The 24521-nt window shown below is 37.6% G+C and overlaps 1 protein-coding gene across 1 annotated transcript in view; it reads right to left on the bottom strand.

The window, feature by feature from the left end:
* LOC140302021 (ephrin type-A receptor 6-like) overlaps positions 1–24521 on the bottom strand; it is a 67830-nt gene that overhangs the window by 19714 nt on the left and 23595 nt on the right. Inside the window, exons 3-8 of the mRNA XM_072380753.1 lie at positions 22733–22861; positions 21877–22026; positions 21505–21666; positions 21160–21388; positions 11559–11714; positions 7784–8128 (exon numbers count right to left, since the gene is read on the bottom strand). Coding sequence (XP_072236854.1) covers positions 7784–8128; positions 11559–11714; positions 21160–21388; positions 21505–21666; positions 21877–22026; positions 22733–22861 — 1171 coding nt within the window. The remainder of the gene's footprint in view (positions 1–7783; positions 8129–11558; positions 11715–21159; positions 21389–21504; positions 21667–21876; positions 22027–22732; positions 22862–24521) is intronic.

The raw sequence follows: 24521 nt of genomic DNA, 5'->3' as shown, positions 1-24521 counted from the left end.
AGCCACCATCAAATGCATGAGTTAGCTTACGGCATTTGTGTTGACTGGCAGTGAGCCTGTCCACCCCCACTCCAGCAAAAAAGATTTAAAACAAATGTTTCCCTGAACTTCATGAACTGAGTCGTTTGAATTTATGTTTAGAAGATTTTTCTTTCTGCATGAGTTGCAATAGATTCTCTGATGCCGGTCCCCTTAACAGCATCATAAAACCTTTTCATCAATATACAGCTAAAGCATATGGTGCAGATATCCAACACTGTTAATATTGCTCTTTCATTTAGATTTGTTAAATAATTCAGCCCATGACAGATGGACTGTATTTAATTTAAATAAACTGCAGATTTAAACATAAAATTCATAAAAAACAAAACTGCGTGTAGAGAGTTCTGTTTGAAAACTTCAAATAATGAACGTGTTGATCATGTGAAGATAGTTCCATCCTGTAGGAAACCACAAAACTAAACTAATTGTTATTGTATATCTTATTTAAAAGAAGCACTAAGAGAGGAAAAATGCATATGTGGGTAAAGCAAGAGAAAAGACAAGAAAAAGAAAAGGAAATTATTAGAATACGAGACGCATGTCTGTCAACAGTACATGTGTGCAAAACGTCATATTTCTATGAATTTGTTTGGCTGCTATTTTGCACATGTGCCTGGTTGTGTGTACTTACAGTATGTCTGCTGAGGGAAAGCAGCTTGACAAGTTAATCCAGTCTAAACATCCTAATGGGAACAACGCCGCAGGGTGCAGCTTTTCCTCTGTGGAAATTATTTTGCATTTCAACCTCCTCCCGTCACTCTAGATGCCTTTGCCAGAGAGACTGGAATAAAGTTATACATATACACTTGACATCTGGCTTCCATGTGTGATGGAAAATCTTATTGCTCCTCCATATGAATGTGCTGTATGTTGTTTTTCTCTGTCTTACAAACAATGGATGCCTCATCATGTGTTTTACACTATAAGTGAAGTTTGCTGATTGCATCATCTGCGGTAGCTAAGTCCATCCATCCATCCATTTTCTATACCCGCTTAATCCAATTTAGGGTTGCGGGGGGGCTGGAGCCTATCCCAGCTGTCATTAGGCAAGAGGCAGGGTACACTCTGGACAGGTCACCAGTCCATCACAGGGCCACACAGAAACAAACGAGTCACCAATGATCCTAACATGCATGTTTTTGGATGGTTGGAGGAAGCCGGAGTACCCCGAGAGAACATGCAAACTCCACACTGAAAGGCCCCAGCCGGGAATTGAACCTGGAACCCTCTCGCTGTGAGGCGGCATAAAAAATCAGGGAAGCAATTATACCTCACAGAAAGCCAATTAATGCATACAAATTGGATGAAAAATATGGAAAATGAATAGGAAATGGTTGTAAGATCAGCCTTAGACTCATAAAAACATGAACATTTATCCAGCCTGACAACAAATGTGACGTAGCTTTTTCATTTCCTCTGTTCATTCAAGGCTTACTGCAACAGTTTACTGACATTAACGCTGCCACTCTCGTAACCTCTCACAGCTTCTGACACAGGGAAATGCTGAATTCAACCTTTCACCTCTGCACAGGATCATGGAGCACCTATTAGGACAGATGAATGAATTAATGCGTAGCAACAAAATAAATAAGTTCTGTTCACAAGTTTGTGAGACATGGGAATGAGATAATCAAGTCATGGCCACAAGCTGATTAGGCATGGGAACATGAAACTAACGTGTGACCATATAGTGATATGTAACCACAACATACTGGTGTCAACTGAGAAAATGACATGAGCTCCACAGATCTGTTATCAGAAATTATGCATGACTAAATTTGGATTTGATTTAAATTTGACTTACTGTAATTATGGGGTTAATTATAATGATAACTTGTACTTAATCAAAGTGTCATTGTTGGTGAAAGGCAATTAATTCAGTCATTTAAAATCAGGGATGGAGCAATAAATTATATTTACCTTTGTTACCGTGACAAAGTAGATAATTTTGTACTTTCTTTTGGCTTTTCTTTTTAATGTCAAATTTTACTGTAAAATTCTGTGTGTTAACAGGCTATATTTGAATAATGAAATATATATGTAAATATATAATATAAATATTCTGCAGGGTAAAAAAGTAAGCGGTTTTAATGCTGCTGTAAATGGGAGCAGGAGCTTAAAAAATATACTGTGGGTCCCAGCTCCGGTACTTTGCTCATTTTAATCACAATAATACAGTCACCAATGAAGATGACATGAAGACTGAAGCAGAATTTTACCATAAGAAAGGCATGGTTTAATCTATATTATAATATTTATATATAATATAATATATAATATATGGGAAGTTTCTGGACAAATTTTCCTGTTGATCCTGATGTAAGGGGGAAAAAGAAGTGGGCTGTGTTGAATACACTCAAAGAAGATGAGTGAGGGATATAAAAATAATTGGAACTAAAACAGTTGCAGCATTCGCAAGAGCAACAGCAGTAATGGTCACAAACCCAATGGGAGAGGGCAAGATGAAAAGGACATTCCTGTGCAGGGATCTGCTCCATACACATCAGGGTCCCGACTCCTGAATGGTTGTTTTTGAGCTGCATCTCTGTGTTGTCTCGCTTTATTAATTGTGATAGCTGTTTATTCTGATGTTAACTCAATAAAAGTGTCCGGTTATGTCTCTCAAGTTAACTTCATGTGAGACCATTCTGAAGAGGGCAGCAACGTACTCATAGATAACTCTCTGCAGTTTACACAAGCATCAATGTGCTCCCCACCAATGGAAGGTTTTGATATGTTGGGCATCAGGGCTCAGTGCAGCTTACCCAGATCAAAATAATAATGTTCTGCAAGTACATGCGTTTAAATTCAACCCTCTTCACTTAGTTGATTATATGTGTTCTTTAATTTGCTGTTATCTTGATGCAGTGCAACTTTTTTCTTTTATTCATCTGTTTAGGCCCTTGAGAGTACATTTCTATTGACCTGAATTTTTTTTGTTACACTCATCAATTTTGAGTCAATTTACTTTAACTTCAGGGAGATTTTATGAAAGTGATGGTATTTTTTTTTTTCAGAGAGCAATTTCACCCTGTAATCTCGCCATCCCTGCTTAATGCACAGGTTGCAAAGCAAACAATATGCCGACACTGGACAAGGTGTCAGCCTCATCAAGCAGAGGCTGGAAGGATCTGGGAGACCACATGTTACAAAGGGATGCATAATGCATGCCTGATGAATGGGATCAATGTAAGGAAGGTGGATGTTCTGCAGGCATTTATTATTCATAGCAAGCTTCTTACTGCATATGAGAAGTGTGGGACTCTAAAATGATTTGTCATACCAGTGACTGATTGTGGTCTGAGTCGTTCTCATTAACAAAAACCACAGTACAGAACTTTCAGAAGGTAGACTCTGATGTTAGCTGGCCCTGATGTTCCCTTCAACCATTTAAACCAACATGGTGACAGCTCACATCAACTGTTTCTATCTGAGAGTTCAGTGGATAAGTTACTGGCAGGCTAAACAAGACTGGATTATGTTTTTGTTTCATGTGCTCGCTGCATTATGTGGAGTGAGTTTATGAGATAAAAAGAAGCATCATCGCTATATGACAATGAAAATTATCTGTATTCTCAAATGCCTCTCATTAAATTTCGGAAGTCACTTTCCTCATGCTTTTTTCCATATCATATAATTCATTTAAAGAGGATACATTTGAAAGAAAAAAAACAACAACTTATGTTTGAGAGTCTGACTCCAAAACTCAGAAAAAAACACAACCCTATGACTTGTTAGCGACAGGTAAAATGATCAGATCTTAAATGCATCAAGATGTGGAACATGTCAGATTCCGAAACAACTCACAAAATGATTTTACTTTGTAGGGGTAACTATGACGGAATACAAAAGAACGAACTCAGAGAAGTGGAGAAGAAGCACATGGACAGTATACAGAATGCTAAAGATGACTCAGCGAGAAATCAGACTGGCACTCTGCTTTAAGTTTAGAAATCCCCACACTCTACAAAGAGACCAAAACCAAAGTCTTGAACTCATTGAAAAAAGTAGGTAGGATTCCTCTTATATGTGATCAATGCTATACTGCTAAAGAATCTTGTGTCACCATAGCTCTGTATTTCATCATAGATCATTGGCAGACAGCTTCTTCTGAGACCCAAAAAGGAGCTGTGAATGTGATCAAATTGCACATAACATGTTGATGTTGATTAGAGTTATGTTTTTTTGTTGTTGTGGTTAGTTATTCAGAATATGCTGACATCTGTACTATTTACTACAAGTATGCTTCGACAGGCACGCTTGTCTTTTTCACTTGGTTCTTTTTTTAGTTCTGGGAAATATGTTGATAAAATGTAAACATCCAGTTGCCTGGACACATCTCTTCTCTTTGTTTTCTTAATATAAGATAAAGGAAGAAAATTAATTATAGATTGTTATGAATACCTTCATCATATGGAATAGGCATTAGTGGACCTTCAGGAAACTTTCTTATTGTAATTTACATAAATTAATATGAGAACAAGAGGATGTGTTTGAACAGCACAGGTGGCACCTGTGAACACCTCTCAGTTTCGTTGCTTGTCTTTTCTTTGAAAACAAAACACAAAAATAGAAAAAAGTATCAGTGAATAAAATAATAAATGATCGAATGCATATAGAAGCAATATGCAAGTAGCAGTAAAATATTAAGATGAAAAGAAGAAAAATAAATATTCTAAATAAACCAAAAGTTCAAGGTAAATTAAAAACACTGCATATTAAGAAAAGCAGAGCACAGCAGATCAGGAAATTAAATAAAGGCATTTGAATGAGATAGGTTTTATACTTAGACTTAAACACAAAGATGGCAGATGTGTTCCACACCCAGACTGACAACTGCTTCCACAGAAGGATAATACAAAGACTGAAAGCTCTGCTTCCCAATCTACACACCTAATCTACCCATATCTGATACAACAACTGGCATGTGACCTTTTGGATGGAATTTAAGGGTAAAATGACCTAATAATACTGACAGTAGTTAGTCTAATGTTTTATATCCCAACTATATCCATCTTCTTGTTGGAAGTTGGGAATCATTTATGGAATGATTTTATTTGCCTTCTTCTGATTTTATGTAGCTGTGTCACAGTTTATGTTTTTTCTGTCACGGTTTATGTTTTTCAGGTCACAGTTTATGTTTTAATAGTCTTGTTTTCAGTTTCTCATGTTTTCAGATTATGTTCTTGTCATGTTTCTCCCCTGTCATGTTAGGTTCACTCATGTCACCTGTTTCATTGTAATCAGCTGCACGTCATCACTAATCACTCCCTCCACAGCATTTAGTCTCCTGGTTTCCTTTCATTCATTGCAGAATCCTCACTAACCCTTCATGCCACCATCACTGAAAGAGAAGTCTGGTTTCATGCCTCAGAGGCACAGTATTTATTTCATGCAATAGTCATTGCTCATAGTTTTTTATTCACAGTCTCGTTCTCCTAGTCTTTCTTTGTTTTTTCTTAGTTCAAAGTAGTTTTGATTATTCGGTTCACCTGCGCTTTGTTTTTGACTTGCTCCCTGTGTTTGGAATAAACCTTTTTTTTTTACTTAAAGAACTGCATCTGGGTCCTATCTCTCCATTGTTCCTGACAAGCTGTAAAGCACTTTGAATTGCCTTGTGTACGAATTGTGTTCTACAAATAAACTTGCCTTGCCTTATGATAGCATCTAAAAATTTTACCAAAACACTAAGGAATGGACACAAGAACCAAAATATCCATGATCAAACTGCAAACAAGGGAGATATAACTATTTGAGAATTAAAAATGCTGGTCAAATATTTACTTATCAAACCTATTTTACCTATCAGTTAGGTGTGTGGTGGTGTGGGCTTGTTTTTCTCTCCCTGTAAATGAATGGTTCAGAGGGGTGCTGCAGAACTCTAATCCTGCAGTTCTTTTTTCACCTGAGGGTGTGACATGTCATTTAAACCTCAGGAAACTGTATCAGCTTGTGAAAAAAGGACATCTGAATCCTTTAGGCTTATGAGCCTATTAGTTTTAACCAAAACCTCCACAGACTTCAGAATGTCAGATAAATATTTAAACAATAGTTGGAATGTAATATTAAAGCTCTTGGATCGGGTTTGACCACAAAGAAACTGTGTTTGGACAACTCTTGTATGTTTTCTGTTAAATAAATGGCCAAAAAGAACAAGTTACTACAGTACAGTACTAAAATTATCATTTCACACACAAGTAATTTAGCAAAGATAATTCTCATCAAGGGTACTGATTGATGGATACCAGTCTTATTCACCTTAGATTGTCGAAAGAAGAGAAAATGTGCATTTATACCCTTGTATAATTTATTAATCCATTCTCTTCCCATCCTTCATTTCGACCTTCTTCATCAAGTATTCCATCAATATGCCTGACCTTGAAATGTAATTTTGAGCTTCAGGCATCTTATTTTTGCTAATTCAAGCTTAAGACAATGATCCCTTGTGAACATGTGGTGAAGCAGACCTCAGGTCAGTTGGCTTCTACTAATTAGGATTAAGTTCAGCTCAGAGTCTCTGTCAGCTCTTCAAGGGTCAGAAGTTTGCTTCAAACATTGACTCATTGAGTTGGATTGAGAGGTTGTGGAATAATGCAGGGCACTCAGCAAACAAGAGGAGTAATCAAGAAGCATATTTATTCTAGCTGCAATCAAATACAATACTCATTAAGTCTGAATCACGTATTATGTAACTACAGTTTATGTGCACTAGGATGTAAATTCAACCTTTTCAGGTGTGTCCTGGAGGCAAAATGCTCCAAAGCTGGAATTCAGCTTTTAGTGAACACTTTGTGAAGGCTTATGTTAGACAGGAGTAGCTGAAATTTTAGCTGATACTTTGGGGTGGCTGTTGCTCAGGAGGAAGAGCAGTTACTGCCAATTGGAAGGTCGGCCGTTCGACTGCTTTATTCCCCAGACAACAAGTTGAAGTGTCCTAAGACACTGAAACAAACACTGCCTCCGATGTGTCCATCGGTGTGTGAAAGTGAGTGATAAAGAAAAAAAAAAGCGCTGTGCCTTTTAACATTGTATAGACCTGCTGTGTAGGTGTGTATGTGAATGGGTAAATGTGGCGTGTAGCGTACAAATCACTTTAAGTGGTCAACTAGACTAGAAAAGCACTATATAAGAACAGTCCATTTACCATTTATTTTAAAACAAGGCAGGCCATTGAAAGTCCTACAAGTATTTGTAAGCTAGGAGGTCCAGTAGTAAGAACAATGTTTTTAATCTGTTCATCTCTGCCGTCCCAAAGGTCAAGACATCTACTGAGACCATTTTACAAAAGCATTCAGTCTAATATAATATAATTGTATAATTTCAGCTCAAAAAAGTTTCAGAAATTATTTATGCAATTATAAAAGTCACTTCTACAACATTTCTTATAAAATGTAATTAACATGTCAACTAGTTAGTTAGATGTTAGACAGTGGAGCTAAAATCAAGTGAAGCGTCTAATTTACTTTTTTGTCCAATTAAGTGTCCAAAACCAATTACGGTATCCTTATAGTGAATAAAACAAGAAGCAAGAACCAGCAGATTTCCCTTGTTAAAAAACAATATATACTTTTTTTTCTGTTCTTCCACTTACTGTTCAAGCTCTCATAAAACTAATGATTAATTCCACCTGATTTAAGTCCTGTGCAATGAAAGGTGAGTTGGCGCGTCATCACTGTTGCAACTGAATGAACAAACAAAATCAGAAAGTTGCACATGAGTGAACTAAAGCTCTGCAACTCACCAGCTTGGTGTGTGTTGACGGTAACATTAGCCAGCGAGCGCGCGGTCACACCCAGTCCAGAGACACCATTCACAGCCTCCACGTGAAAGGTGTAGTTGGCCTGCGTTGCAAAATCTAGTATTGCTACAGAGGTACCACTTATACCAAGTGGCCGTGGGATGAACCGCAGGTCTGGCTCACATGGCTCACACTGTGTAAAACCACTGTCGCTTCCATCACAACGCTGGCACAGGATGTTGTAAGTGATGTCGTTCCTGCCTCCTGTATCACTGGGAGGCAGCCACTGCAAGAAGAGAGCCGTGTCGTTGATCAGTGAGACCAGGTTCCTGGGAGCTGATGGTGGCCCTAAAGAGAGAAGGAAAGTATTACACACATAAATTAAGTTTTTTTTTTTTCATGGATATTCTGCAGATGTAATTGTGTGACCTTGAAGATGAAGCAACAGTTGGCTCAAGATCATGACAATCTCACAAATGACCTGCCTCTCAGTATACTTTGGATCGCTAGCATGTGTGTTGAGTGGGCTAATAGTGAAGGTGTGTGGGTGGTTGGCGTTCAACATGCCCGAGAATATTTAATTCAAACAACTAGTGTCAATAAATCTCAGTTCATGTTATTTTTTAGGTTAAAAAGCAGTACAGTATTAGATTTGGCAAAGAATGTTGTGAGTGTATCTTTGAATAGCTCTGTGTAGGCGTGTGGGTGGTAAACTTTCTCTGTGCTTGAAGTATTTCATTCCAGAATGAAACTTTTATGTTTTATGCTCAAAACTCTCAGAAATATTCACACACATGAGTGAAGAACATTGTAATTTTTTCAATGGTTTTGATAATAAGGTTTAACCACAGACCCTCTCCAATGAAAATTAAGTTTTAACCCTTTTTGATATGTCAAAATAGTGTTTTGTTTATTTTATTTTTTTAACTATGTGGGAAACCACATCATGATAAAAACATAAGTAGTCCATTGCTGAGTATTTCTACCTTGTAACTGGAGCATATAAGCATCGCCCTCAAAAACAGAGATTCAAACAGTCAAAGTTTCACACATAATAAAACCAAGAAACAAGAAATTCCAACGACTTGCAGGTACAGATGAGTCAGAGCTGGCGATCAGGAACAAGGTTTATCCAGGATTAGCAACACATTAGAGGCTTACTACAGAAACGCTTTTCTGTTACATGAAAGGGAAGATAATGTGGAAAAAAACTTCTCGTCATAATAAGATACTATTTATATTGTCATGTCATGACCTTTGTTTAAACTTGATCTTGATCTGTTAAGCAGAATCTAGTAAACATAGAGTTGTAGTTGTTGTGGGATGAGGAACGCATGCGGACAGAGGGGATTCATTTTTCATATCCTGTCTTAAAATTTCTAGAAAGGCCCAGGATATCTGTTATCTAAATGTTGTCTTCCAATGTCAAAGAAGTGTAAAAAAAAAACAAAAAAAACTAACGCAACGGTACAATGTCATCTTCTTGTCTCATCTTTGCAAAGTTAGACCAGGCAGCAGAAGCAAGTTATCAGCTATGAGCCAGGTTTCAGTAAGGACATCCAACTCTGTTCGCAGCTAAGGTTTCCAGAAGTATGACAGTGTTTAATGCAGTCAAGTAACTAAAGACATGAAAAAAAAAACATTCTTGCTCTCATGGTTGGCGGAAGCTGAGGTGATACAAAAGGACTAAAGACTGAAAAACTAGTCATAGAAAGCAAAGACAATTCGGCAGAGAATAACAGAAACAGAAACCAGGAAGTATATGTACAGAGTGAGTAAAGACAGATTTCATGTAGGTGTGGATCGCAGGAATAGAACAACTAAAATCAACTAAACAAAAAACAGATGTGATGCAAACACCAAAGATGGGGACTCAAGTCGCATCACTCGACTCGATTTGCATTTAAGTCACACAAACAAAGACTTGAAACTTGACCTCAGACTTGCCCTTAAAAGACTTTAAACTTGACTGGGACTCAAGGTTCGGGACTCATAAACAATCTTAATTTCATGAAATTATTGTTTCTGATTTTTATTTAATTAATTCCAATGTATGACAAGGCTGATGGCAGGCTGAGTGCAACATAGCCTCACCCATGCATGCAGCCACTGATCAAAACTACTTTAACCATGGCAGCGTCAAGCTCCTCTGGAACTGTGCCATATGTTGTCACATTTGGTTATTAAGCATTCACACAGACAGCAAACAAGCAAACGGCCACTTGCAAAGTGTGTGGTATCAGGATTAATGATGCCGGCTCAACTATGTCCAACTTCATCAGGCACCTAAAAACGCACAAGGATAGGTCAGTGTCTTTGTAATGTGAAAGGGACACTTAGCGCGTATCGACAGCTAGCAAACTAATCAAAGTAAACAGTGTTTTAAACTATATGCAGATTATAGCTTCATTGTTCAGTACACGGTGTGCTGATTTATCAGCAGCAGCCTGTAAAATTTGGGAAGGACTTTGGTTAAGTAGCCTAGGTTAACAGTTACCAAGTGAATTGCTAAGCTAAGTCTACGTGGATGCAGCTTAACGTTAATCTAATTGCTGTTTTAAAATAGCCTACTTTTACAATTTCAGGGACACCTGATAGAATTTCAGGTTGACTAGTTAGTCTAACATGCCTTTATTAGACATCCATGTTTAGCTGCCCCAAGTGTTTATTTAAAATGTAATATGTTTATGTTTATAGGTAATATAGGTTACAATGTCTTCAGTCATTTGAGACTTGAGACTTGACTGGGACTTGGGTAAAAAAAAATTGAGACTTGACTTGGACTTGGAAAAATGACTTGTGAACACGTCTGGCAAACACTGGAAGCAAAAGTGACAGAAAAGCAGGGACTATTTTAAAATAGAATAAGAGGAAAGAACATAACCCACTAAAATGGGACAAAATGGACAGTTTTAAATGTAAACTAAACTGAAACCGTGACAGCTCTGACATTTTTTAACATAGGAAAGTATATTGTGGCAAGTATGTGTAGACCAAATTGACTGGACTGCATATGGACTGCATTTTAACACATTTCCTTACACTTATTGAACATTCAAAGCGCTGTTGCAATACACTAAACTGCTTTAGAGTAAAACCCACAATCGCCCATTCACACAGTGTGTTTATTTTCAATGCATGAATCTATCATACACACGGTAACACATCAGCGAATGGATCAGGAAAATTCTGGCTTTTACTATCTTGCCCAGTGACATTTTGGCATGTATACTGCAGATCAAACAACTGACCCTGTTGTTACTGGATGACCAGCTCTTTGTGAGCCACATTTGAGTCCCTAACAGGGAATCTGATCCTGTAGTTAATCTACTGTGAGAGAACAAAAGCCATTCCACTGTGCCATATGTCCTCACCCAAGAAAACTCTTGTTATAACTGGATATGTTTGCTGTCATGATTTGAAAAAATGTTGACAAGATGAGATTTTTGTCTTGCTGGGATGGCAACAATATGTTGCTCAAGGGTGGGCAACTGTTGCCCGGCCAGCAGTGAGATATAATTGGGGATAATTTGCATATGAATTTAGGTAAACGTGTGGTCACACTGAGGCCATTTTAAATAGACATAAATAGATTATTTTCATGGATTTCTTTTTTTCAGTTTTTAAGAACTGCAAGTTATAAAAAATAGAGAAAAAAACATAAAAACAAAGAGTATGGAGAAAATGGTATAACTGGAATTGCACTCTAAATTAAAGAATGTTCTTTCTGAATATAGCTATGTTTTTAAAAACAAACAAAATACAAATTTCCACTGACTTGTGCAAGCCATTGTGTTGGGGTCTTTGATAGCCCTGTAGAAGCTTTTATCGCAGTGACAGATGGTGGCCGCCTGGTCGTGGCTGGAGCTATGCAGAGGACACTTGGAGCATTTAGTGTTCCCAGCAAATGCCTTGAAGAATCCAGGCCGACAAGCTGGAGAAAAAAAAAAGTTATATACAAAAGATTAGGGTTTTTCATGCAACAACGCTCATCCCTTAGAACATCTTTGGTTAAGGCCTGTGATGCCCTTAAACATGTTTTTTTCAATAAACACTTATTCAAGAACTTACAAAACTTTGAAGGCCAATCTTTAGACTATAAATTTATAAAGCCCTAATACCAGATGTACAACTGGCAAGTGACCAGATTACTTCTAAACAGCAGATGCTCAACATTACCTTTACATAACATTGCCATTATTAGACATAAGTTTACTAGCATGTAAACCATGTTTGGTGATCTGGCAGGGAAAACGAATCTATTAGTTCTGTTTCCAGATCGTGGATTAAATAAAAGTCTTAAAATAGGATGTTCCAGTGGTAAAATGATGAACTGCCAGTAGCGTTGATGAAAGTTGAGTGACCATAATTTCTCATACTGTGGTAACCATAATTGTCTGAACAATCTGGAGTTAGATATAATAATGATAAATATATATATATAATATGATAATTCAAGTTTTGTCAAACTGTTTAAATGTTTGTCTCCGGTACAAGTAATAGACTATTCATTGACGGGACGTATGCTAAATGTATTTTTTGACGTCAGATAACATAAGATAAGATATAACATCAGATAAGATGTCAGATAACAAGTAGAAATGCAATCGTGGAAAATAAACTTAGAAGAGTAAATGCAGTTGATAGATGATTGTGTTGCAATGCAGAAGCATGCACGATAGTAAAAGACGTAAAAAAAACAACCTGAATATAAATGCATGGAAGTCTCTGGAGCTCATTTATTTTCGTTCGGAGGTTAGAACATTCCTATTTTCAGATGTCTTTAAAAACAGACAAGGAAAGTTTGTGTTTCAGGCAGGTAGAATAGGCGTTATTAAGATACAAATAATGCATGGTGAAAAAAATAATTACAGCCTGCCTTCACTATAAAACCATCCTGCGCTCACACCATACATTCTGCTGACTTAGGTATTCTCAATTTTCCATCCTTACACTGGTTGACTTTTGACGACCCCAACAACAATTTTACCTTCCCATTTCTTTCTTTCCATCAACGCAGCCAGCTCTCCTTTCCTTATCTTTTCAATATTTCACAAACTTTTTTGCTTCCAGTACATTTTCTTTTACCCATCTGCCCTCCTGCTTTCCTCTCTGTCACTCTTTCCAGTAAGGCTTATCAGAGGACGGCACAACCGTTTACAGAATGCCTCCCTCTTCTAAGACTTTACCTCAGCGGTGAAGAATAAAACATTAATAGTGAATTTATTTAATTTTCAGGGAATTTTATTGCAAAGTGATTTGTCTGAGAATGCACTGTATATGTGTGGTTTGGTTGATAATATCTAAAGAAATTAGCACATAAATATGCCAGCTTTAAGAAAAAGTGTTACTAAGAAAAAAAAGTAACACAGAAAGGAATCCAATCAGGACTTCATTGGAAATCAGTGAGAGGGATTTTATATTTTCAACGTTTCAATATTCAACAGAAGCAGAAAGATGCAACAGTGGAGTCACATTTATTTCCCTCACATTATGAGTTTTTACTGCATCACTTTAACCTTTATTTTGTGATGCATTATTACCTCCACCGAAAAAACGGAAAAGAAAAAAACAGCAGTTTAATCTCTGTTGACATCAGTTGTTTTTAATCATATGGTGGGAAGCTCCATGCTGTGTTGCATGAATGTGGCCTAGCCTTGACCCAGTATACAGAGCTATTAGACTCCTGCCAGATGATCGTTGTGACTACATTTTTAATCCTGGTTGAACGAAGTACACATGATAAAATAATTTTATGCGTCGTTCTGTAAAAGTAATTCTGATTCAATCAACTTAGTGGATGTAGTTACTCTGAGCTGATTGATTCACTGTCTCTGGCGCATATACATGTAAGCTTGTAAAAACTCTGGATGAGTAATGGTTCAATGATGATTATACCTAAGGGTACATTGTTGTCACTTGAATGCCAGAGCTAGAAACTTCAAGATCAAGTGTTCATTTGTTCATTCAGATGTTAATATTGTATTGCATACAGAGCTGTAAAGCCATCATGCCAACATGGCAAATTACATAGATTTTTTTTAACTTTGACCCTTCACAATTTTCACCAGCAAATAACCCTATATTTATAAGCTTGACCGTGGCCAAGAAAAATATCATTTTTATTTCATTCCAGACAGCTATAATTTGTATATGAAGACACTCGTATACGTACTCCACAATCACTACATTAAATATCTCCATGAAAGATAATCTGTGTCTGTCACTGATAAATGGACTTACACTTTTCTAGTCTAGTTGAGCACTTGTCAACTAGAATAAAATGCTTTTACTCTACAACCTACATTCAACAATACACGCATAAAACACTATATACTATATACTAAATCTATACAGTGTTGCAGGCTAAGTAGTACTTTTTTTTATCTCCACTACACCATTCACATTCAGATACAATGGGATGTTCAGTGTCTTGCACATGGACACTTTGACATGTGGTTAGTGAAATATGAGGGCCACCAAGCTTCCAACTGGAAAATGATCACTCTTTCTCCTGAGATATATTTACCCAGGAGGACACGACACTACTATGATCTAGAAAGTGTTGTCCAAATGGAAACAAAAGGGCAAAGATGACTAATTGTACCAAAATCTAGTTTAAAAAAAAAAAAATCTAAGGATTTTTGATACTTTGCCTGTAGTTTCATAACATGAAGTCTTGCATACAGCTAGGAATGCATACTATTTATTGCTAATAGAGTAAAATAAGAATAACCATATCTTTTGTTTTAGCTTTTTTATTTATTTTACTTTTGAGTTATCGCACTGTTGACCAGTGCATTTCTTCTGTGTCTGATAGCAATTATTCTATAAACTTTTTTATTTAAAAAAAATTGTATCAATTAGAGAAAAAAATATTTCCTGCACACAGCTGATATATCTCTAATGTTTGATTCTACAGCTTAGGAAAATGGTGAACAGCCTACGTTATACTTGTATTTACACTTCTTCTCTCTCATTGATCTGCTTGACTCAACGTCACATTTAGAGCTCCTAAGCCATCAACATGACCCTGTCTCAACAAGACTGGACACCTCTAATACCCCTGTACTCAATCAGATGTCTGTCTGTGTACCACAGAACGTTAAGTCAGCTATAATCAAACTATTGCTTTAAAAGCTCTATCTTGATCCTGACAGTTTTTGTCAGTTATAGACCTACATATAGCCTTCCCTGTATCTCTAAAATCAATGAAAAAGTTTCCTTAAATCAACTAAAAACTTATTTACAGAACAATGGTCTATATAAAGAGTTTCATCTGGATTTAGAGAGCACCATAACACAGTACTGAAACTTCACTAATTAAAGTTACTGATGACCTTGCTACCTCAGTTTGATTTTTGTGGTGGTCCTGTTAGATCTCATTTGACAATTTTGATGACAACATCTCATTACAAAGACTTGAATATAACTTTGGGATATGAGGAACCCCTTTAAGCTGATTTTCTTTCCCAATAAGTCCTCCAATCAAAACAACCCTGTAGATTTGGGTCCCATATTGGTGTTCTATAAAGTACCGCCCCTTCAGGTGGCTGGGGCGAAACACAAATCACTTGAGTAATAGTTATTCAAGCTCTTAGGAGACTCAATTGAGTGTTTCCACATTGGAGCATCATTCTCAACTCTTCTCTTTGGGGACCCACAAAATCCTGATGACAAATTAGCAGGAGGGTTGGTAGGCATGTTGCATGCAGAGCTTTCAATCATTGTGTGAAACAACAGGCTGCAGACTATAGAGCTGCCACTGGAGAAACCTACAGTTTATGTGTAAGTAAGCATACCACATCATAAGCTTGACTTCCTGAACTGCATGATATTAACATAAACCACAGCAACAATAAAGCTCTCAGCATCATAAGAGAATCATTCAACCATGAACATGACCTGTTCAAACTATTGCCATATGGGAAATGTTACAGTTAAATTAATGACTGCACAACCAGTGCAGTCTTAACCAGGGTGCCACAAAAAAGTTATTTGATCTGTTATACTTTTGGTCAGAAAAGGTTGAATAATCTAACACTAGATTAATATTTAGCCTCACCTTGAATTTTTAAACCAAGGCTAAAGAACTGAGTTTCAGCAGGTAACCTTGGAGGAATTGTCAAGCTAGGCACTTCCCTACCTCACATGCACAATTTACATGACTGTAATGGCATACAAAGTGATTTTGAGTTGATGTGTGTAGGGTTGGAAGCCGTCTCTTGACTTAATGTTGTCAGAAACAGATGGTGCCAGAGAGTGTGTTTATCCTGCCTGGTCTTTCAGCTTTGATATGCAGATGGGAAGTTCACAGAGAATGAGTGATGCTCTAGTCTGGCAGTGGTGAGTGAGAGGCCAGAGTAAACACAGTCCTTAATGGACACAAGAGGATCGCAGTAACTCTAATACAACCAAGAGATGTATTGATTTACTATTCCATTTTACTTAAATTTAAGGTCACAACTTTGTACTTGGGCTGGAAGCCATAAGAGAGTATTTTCGATTCGACAGAAGCATTCTGACATGGGTAGGTCAAGTTCAATAGGCAGAATGAGAAAAAAGGCTGACCCACAGACTGAACTGAATTACATGAAAAGTACAGAATGACATGACAGCAAAAACTATTCTTTTTTTAACCCTAAACATCCAAATTTCTCAGCTGCTGAGAGTAGTAACCGATCCATTTGGTGGGTTTTTTGTTCTCCTCAGAGTATCTGCTCTGATTCAAATTAAATTTGAAAAGACATCTCTATTAGCTTCCCCTGCAGTTCACTGCCTCCTTTTGAATATGGTGCTGTGACGAAAGGATGTGGAACAAATAGAATCAGCTCTATGATGTTGCTTTATCTAGGTCATGATATAACCAGCCTATCTCTGAGTAATCCTCTTGTGGCTGACGCTGAATGAAAGGAATAGAATAATAAAGCGCTCAATTGAGATGTCAGAACAGTCTGGTAGGATGCTGTTGGGGTAGAAAGCAGGGTTTGATAAGCACTGATGCCTTTGTTTAGGCAGCTGGGAGGGAAAGATGGACGTGTTAGTGTCGGGCTCTGCTTATATTTGGGAGCGCTGAGGGTTTTCCCTATTCTCTCACTGTCTGTCTCTTCCCCTTGCTCCCTCTCTCCCTCTTTTGCTTTTCCCCATGCTGCTTCTCAGACAGCTTTGATCACAGCACCCTTTGAAGCAGTGTTCCAAAATGAAAACGAGGAGAAAGCAGAAGTCACCGAAAGTTCACGCCTAAACTTCCTGCAACTACTTGCGAAGTGCACAGCTTTATTACCGCCTAAGCTCTGTCAGACCTGTGGAAATTATTAATGAGAAAAAAAAAGACAATTGGCCATAAATTATTAACTATAAGGCCATGATGTGTTGCTCCTATTGACCATTCCTTTCAGCTTAATGATAAATTTGATGATAGCATGCGACCATTCCACATCAAAGCTTTCTTGATAGAAACAAAAATGAGGCATAGTTTTACCTCAGGTTTCTAGTGTTCTTTACTTACTGCCCTGTATTAGTTATTCAGAGAAGTGAGAATCTTAAATTGAAGAGCCACTTAGGGAAATGTGGGTTTTGTTTCAGATTCACAGACAGATGACATTTGCTTCTCATCCACAAATCTCCAGCAAAGAAAACCCAGAAAAACATTTAACAGACAAACAGACACTAACTGCCATTAATCTAGGTATTTAATGAAGAAAAAGTAAATAGATCAGCCACAACATTATAAAGATATGTTTAAAATTGAGTATGTTCTCCTTGTGCTACTAAAATAGCTCTGATCAGTCAGGACATGTCCAAACAACATTTCAGTGTCCTGGAGTGTCTGGTACATAGGTACTAGCAGTACATCCTTTATGCCCTGTGGGTTATGTGATGGGATCTTTGTGGATTGGGCTTGCTTCCAACAGAGCCCATCAGACTGTTATCTGGGGAGTTTGGAAGCTGGGTGAACACCTCTGACTGTTTGTTATGCTCTTTATAAGTTCGTTTTGCATTCCCCCTTCTTTCTCTGGGGAAGGCTGCTACCGAAGGGGAGTACTGTTTTAGTGCTGTTACAGCTTATGCGAGTGTGACTGGCCTGCAAAAATTATATGAAGTAGCAATCACTGAATGCTAGTCTTCAGTTTTTGCAATTCAGAAGATTTTAACAAGATGAGCAGAGTTACTCACGTTAGCTGTAAACAGTTTTAAACTCCTTTCCAAAAAACAACATTTTAGCCTCTTATGGCTTCCAATCGTCTTCTATAGATTACAAGGCATATTGTGGGAAAAACTAGCCATTGATGCTAAGGCTAAATATTTTTGCTTGGGACGAGAGCCAAGGGACAACTGGGGGAGCCACAGGAGCCTGGAGCTGGTTGAAATGGTCTTACATTAGGTTTGCACATCTGAGAGTGTCACAATTCATGTATTTTTTGTGAACAAACATCAAATAAAACTTCTCACAGCTAAAACTGGCAGTAAGTCAGTAACGGGGGCTCACTACTATGTGACAGTGAGAAAAGAAGATTAGTAAACAATTTTCAATGCAAAAAGAATTCAGGGATTTTCATTCTCTATAATAATCTCTGTTGTGACATGGCCAAAATCCAGTGTTGAATGGACAGGTTCTTTGGACCTTCAGGTAATAGTGCATTAAGATTCACTGCAGAAAAAACATTCTTCTGTAGATAAAATCCTGACTTGGACTGAGGAATACTCCTGAAGAGGATTGTCCAGGAAAAACTGTTTGTTGCAACATCTACTTGTGCGAATTAAACACTGACCATACAAAGAAAAAAAAGATAATCATACAAAAGAGGCACAGATCAGATCTGTCACCGAGTGAGAACTTTCGTTGCATGGGTTTCTGTTGCTCAGGATGTTGAGCTAGGCATTTCTGGAACACTCAGCACCAAAAGTGGTGACCAAATTCAGACCAAATTACAGAAACAAACTACTCATTACATACTCAACAAAAGCTTTGGTGTCACTGGTAAAGAATATCAAACGATGCTCATACAACCACATAAAAATAAAAAAAGAAATCCAAAAATGAATGAATAGATAAATGGCTTGAAGAATATTGAAAAAATATTCTAACATGAAATAATTTGGCATTGACCGAACACTTAAAGTCAACTCTCAATCACCCTTTAAAACAGATATAGAAGAACACGCATTTATGTTATAACCTGGTCCACAGACCACAAGTTAAAGTGGAAACTGACAAATTATAGAAAAAAAAATCCTCAGCTAAGACGCTGATCCCCAACACCTCAATGCCATCCATCAGTGTGTGAAATAGTGAATGTAGTTTATACTTTAGAGCACTTTGAGGAGTATTTGATGAGGCTCGATGAGCATTGGTCCATTTGAGAAACATTTAATGCATTATGAAGCAAAACTAAAACTGTTTAGGAGCAAAAATCCTAATTGAGGATTTGAATGGGAAAACATTTCCTTGTATCAGAAATACAGCATTCTCGGTTTCTAAATACTTAAAGGGCAATATCAACAGAAGGAACACAGTGTAGATAAGTGCAAACATCCAACACCTCTGCCCCAATATTTCTGAATTTCAGTAATGGCATAATTTCAAAATTATATTGTTTTTGAATTACATATTCATACATTATACCAAGATATGCACCTTTCCTTGGTGAAATATCACTACTGGCAAAGACACAAATCAACAGCAGGGCTGAAGTAAGACCATATTAAACATATACATGCTAACTGTACCAAGGTAACTAAACTGCATTCATCAGGATTTTACTTTAAGGGATGAAAACAGATTTTTCTGTTCAGTTGTTTCATGCATTTGCAATATGAAAAAACTGATTTTCAGGGAAATGTAGTACAATATACTATCAACAGGAAAATCTAGAATGAAATTACATTTTTACTGCTGCTCTAAGTATCTGTAAGTGTTTGTTAGTTTGAGGAACACCCGATTTGTGGCTGAAAAACAACTGCCAAGTGGGTCACAACTACGAAAGTTATTGACCCATTCATTGTAGCGGCTGCAAAGACCCCCTTGATGCTGTTGCAAATACAGCTCCATCAAGAGAAGCCACCATGGGTAAAATGGGAGTGTAGAGATGTAGGACATATACAAGGGACACCACGAGAGTGCTGCTCCTAAGCTGCCGTCTCATCGGTAATCTCTCCTGACAGGCTTCTGCGTTGTTTAACTTGAGATGATTGAGAGTGAGTGAGAGTGAAAAGATAAATAAAAAGCAGATAAAAGAGAAGAAGATAAAAAGAAAAATTACACCCGAGGAGCAAATAAAGAAGTTATTACAGCCTGTCCTACATATCAGCTCCTAATGACTGTTGGAGCTCTTGCTGTAATACTCTGTGCAACCACATCTCCACAGGGGTTCCACATGAATTTCACCCAACCAGATGAGACAGCTGTAAGTCTACAAAATCTGGAAAGTAATACAGAGGGGAACTTTGTGATCATGGATTGTGGCTCAATTTTGCTACTGCCTTAATTACAAGAGTAAGGCTGGGATGAAAGAGGAGGCTGGGAGAGATTTAGAAAAGATGAGGTGCAGGCTAAATTATCTGTGAAACTAACAAATGAAGGCAATTACCCGGCTGGCCCCAAGTCTGTCTTCACAGTCTTATTGAGAAACCAGGCCAAAGACTATCTGGAACAAGTCAACAATTTCTTTAACTTTCTCTTAATCTGCTCAGCTCGTAATGTGCTACATTTAGGTAATGCTGAGAGGAGTTATTAGACAAGAGGCACCCCAAAAAGCCTATTACAGGAACATTGTGGTATTTATTGATGTTTTTAGATTTTAATGATTGTTTGTACAATAAATGTTGAGTAGCTGGATGTTATACAACATAACACTGAATATTAATAACTTATCAGATATGTACAACACAAATCCAAACACCATAAATAACTTTCCAATTTGAAATCTGGGTGAAACATAAAATAACTTCCTATTTCATTTTTCTAATTGTCTCCTGGCAGAAAAGGAATCCAATTATATCAAGAGTGGGATTTAAAAGGAAGAAATGAAAGGATAGGAGTGAAAGGGGAGCAAGTGAAGAGTAAACAAAGTGGATAAGAGACAAGAGAAGATGATAAGGGGAGGCGGAGCTGAAAAGGGATGAAGAGAAATGTGGATGGAAAGGATCAGACAAGGATGCAGGGTCTTAGAATGGGAGGAGGGAATATCAGTTCAGTAAATTCAAACTCCTGCAGATCACAGGGAAGGCACTTATGAGAGATCTGTTTGTGTGATGCAATGCCTTCTCTTCTCTTCATGTGTTTCTCTTTATCTGCAGTTTTGTTCACTGAAAAGCCTACTCCTCTAAAATTAACACAGACACAAACACACACAAAAATGTCAGATGCAACCTCTCACCTCGGCAGTGGCCATCCATCTCCTCATGGCCAATGATACAGATGCAGCGGCCAAGTGGTACCAGCCAGTCTCCATCAGCCCCACAGTACAGCTTAGGTGTGTCCCTCTCTTCTGCATTCTCCACACATGCACCCCTCACTTCCACCAGAGATGACGAGTCCATGTGCGGCACTGTGTCAGGAAATGCTGCCAGGTTCCTCAAAGTCGATGGGCAACGTTTGTAAAACACCTTACATGAAAAAGGTAAACATCATGTTGAAGTATGGCCGGTCTTTCGAAGATATCATTATCTATTTCATGCCTGCATTAAATGCAAACATAAGTCATACCACTCTGTACACAGACCTTGACAGACACAAGGGCAATACATGCTCCCACATCCTGAAAGGCCAAATAGAAGCCCTTCTGTGTCACTGGTCCCACTTCCCTGACCTCAGTATTGAGGCGAAGAACACGATCTCCAAGGTCTGTCTGTGTGAAGCTTTCATCTGCTGCGATGGTGTCCACCTTAAAGCCAACAACAAAGACTTTATTCACTTTTAATGAAGGATAACAGAATGTAACTCAAAATTCTTTCACACAACCAATGAGACCCTCATGTGCCCTCATGTGCCCTCATCTATCTATCTATCTCGTCTATCTATATATCTCACCATCTATCTCATCTGCCTCATCTATCTATAGATCTGTATATCTCATTAGGGTCCAATAACTAACCTTGGCATAGTCAGGAGGCCGAAACCGTGTTCCTGCAGAAAGTGGTTCATTTGTCTGCAGGTAAAAGAGGTTGAAGGTTTCTTTACAGGTGCCAGACACCCAAGGAATGGAGTTGCAGTCTCTCAGGGTGAAACGCAGCTCTACATATACCTGAGTCAAAATAGAGATAAATGCATTATTTTAGATAATAATAAATGATAAATATTATTTTTTATTTTTTTGGCTCCACATTTGACTTGGTTTCTTTCTTTAGATGAATTCAGGTGGCTTAATTTTTAAGGACATTGTGGCATAAACTGTACTGGAACTGTGTGGAAAAGTTCAACATGATTTAGTTGTGTGCAAGCATAACACCAAACAATTCTACAAAAAATATAATTAGAATGCTAAATGGGATAGTAAAAGTGGATGAAAGGCAGCCCATGAAAACTGTTGGATGAAATATATGTTTCTGGTTCTCTCCAGAAAGGGTACGTTTCAGATTACGCATTATCCTGTCAGAATTAAATAGCCTTTTGTGATACAGCTGTATACTGGAGTCAGTGTGGACGAAAGAATTTTGGCACCTTCTCTGATTTATCATAAGCTTCTCTGAATGAATCAGGCTTTCTTTAGAATAATGTTGGATATTTTTTGGGTTTTGATATTGTAAAGGGGCTGCCATCTGGCTGCTATTTTTGTCCCATGACACAGTAGGTTGTGATGTGAACTGGAGTTCCTTTAGGGCGATAGACACTTTTTCAACTTTGAGACAACATCACAATCACAAAGCCTATTTCAACACTACGTCATTTGAAATAGGTTTCAGACATTGATGAACAAGAACACGTCTGAGTAAGTGTGATATGATCCAGACCCGCTGTGCAGCTTGCCGCTGGATCCATCCAGACCGCAGCCAGTTGTTCTGGTTTGGCTCCATTACGTGACAGACCTGGAAGGTGTGAATAGGTCTGTTCTGTTCATCCATCTCTGTGATGGCATCCCACTGGGAAAATACAGTATGTACACATGAGTAAATTGGTAATTATTGCCATGCCAGTAGCCCTCCAATTCCAACACAGCAGGGACATTGTAAAATATAAATAAGATCAGAGAGCAATGATTAGCAAATCTCCGGAACCAGTATTTTATTCACAAGAGAAAACATATTAAGTGTTGGAAGTGAGAAATTCTAGCATTTGGTGAAAATTTAATTTGATGGCAGCAAGGCATCTAAAAAAATGTTGAGGGGGTGATAAAAAGGCTGTAAAAGTACAAAATACTAAATGAAAAAGCCTGAGAAACATGTTACAACTAATTTGTATTTGATATTTGGCAACAAGTCAGTGATATGAATGAATATGAATAAAAGAGCATCTTAGAAAATCAAAGTGAGAAACAAAGATGGGAAAAGGTTCAGAAATCTACAAATAAAACTGTCTACAAATTGAGAAGACATATATATAATAATTCAGAATACTGTTCATCATCATGAAATTGTCAAGACTTTGAATATTCCATCAAAAGATGCAGAGCATCTGGAGACATCTCTGAGTGCAAGGGACACGGCTGAAGATCAGTACTGAATACCCATGATATTCAGGCCTTCAGGCAGTACTGGATCAAAATCAGGTATGGTTCTATCATATGTGAGTATGACCCAGAAACACTGCCATCTTCTCTAGGATGAATATAATCTAAAATAGACTGAGACAAAGTAGTAAACTGTTCCTTGGTGAGACCAATCACAATTTCAAGATCTTGTTGGATAACATGGACACCACGTCCTCCACACTACAAAGAAGAGGGACCAACTGCCTTGTCATCAGCATTCAGTTCAAGTTTGGAATTGGAGTTGTATTTGAATATTCAGTCAAATTATAACCTACAATGACAAAAAATTAAAACGTTTGTCCAGTTGGCATTAATAAAATGTCCTTTTAATTTGCATTGCTCATATGAACAAACCCTTTAAACCAATACTGACTCTTAACACTCATTCAGCTATGAATAAGCATGAAGCTCAAATGTACTACCTGGTTCCACAGCTGTTGAAGAAAATGTTGGAACATCATTCACTTGTAGTGAAAGTTAATTTCTAAAGAAAGATGACATTTGAAAAACAAAAAGTCAGCTTCACAAATGTTTCCGAGCTGTTGCATCAGCCAGGCTCTCTCATTTGTCTGCTCCACTTTAACGGTGTGATGATCAAAGCCTCAAAAGCCTAAACATTTATTGACAGGTCTTCTCCTGTGGCGTTGCATGTACAGCTGAGATTGTGACAGTTCCACAGCTAGACATGCAATTATAAATTATGAGCACAAGATTCAGAGAGGACAAGTTTGAGGCATAGAAAACAGAAACATGGAATATGGGTTCGACTATCAAGTATAAAACCATTTAATCAGTCTATTGTACGATATTTTTAAAGTATTAATAGTCAGTATATTTAGATATAATACACTGATTTACCAGTGGCCATCGATAATTGAATGAAACAGAGTCAGCCATAGTAAAAAAAGATCAAGTCACACAAGGAGAGCGAAGCATAGTTGAAGTCTTTGAGTCAAAAAGGGACAGTCCACCATATCATCAACCAATCCACGAAGCATAGCATAATACAGAAATGTTCAAATCAGGTCATCGTTTAATCTGTGCATCTGAGA

Source organism: Leuresthes tenuis, unplaced genomic scaffold, assembly GCF_036924035.1.
Source record: "Leuresthes tenuis unplaced genomic scaffold, fLeuTen1.0.hap1 SCAF_2, whole genome shotgun sequence".
Taxonomy (NCBI): domain Eukaryota; kingdom Metazoa; phylum Chordata; class Actinopteri; order Atheriniformes; family Atherinopsidae; genus Leuresthes; species Leuresthes tenuis.
The sequence above is the reverse complement of the archived record's forward strand: the minus strand, read 5'-3'. Positions and strand labels throughout refer to the sequence as shown.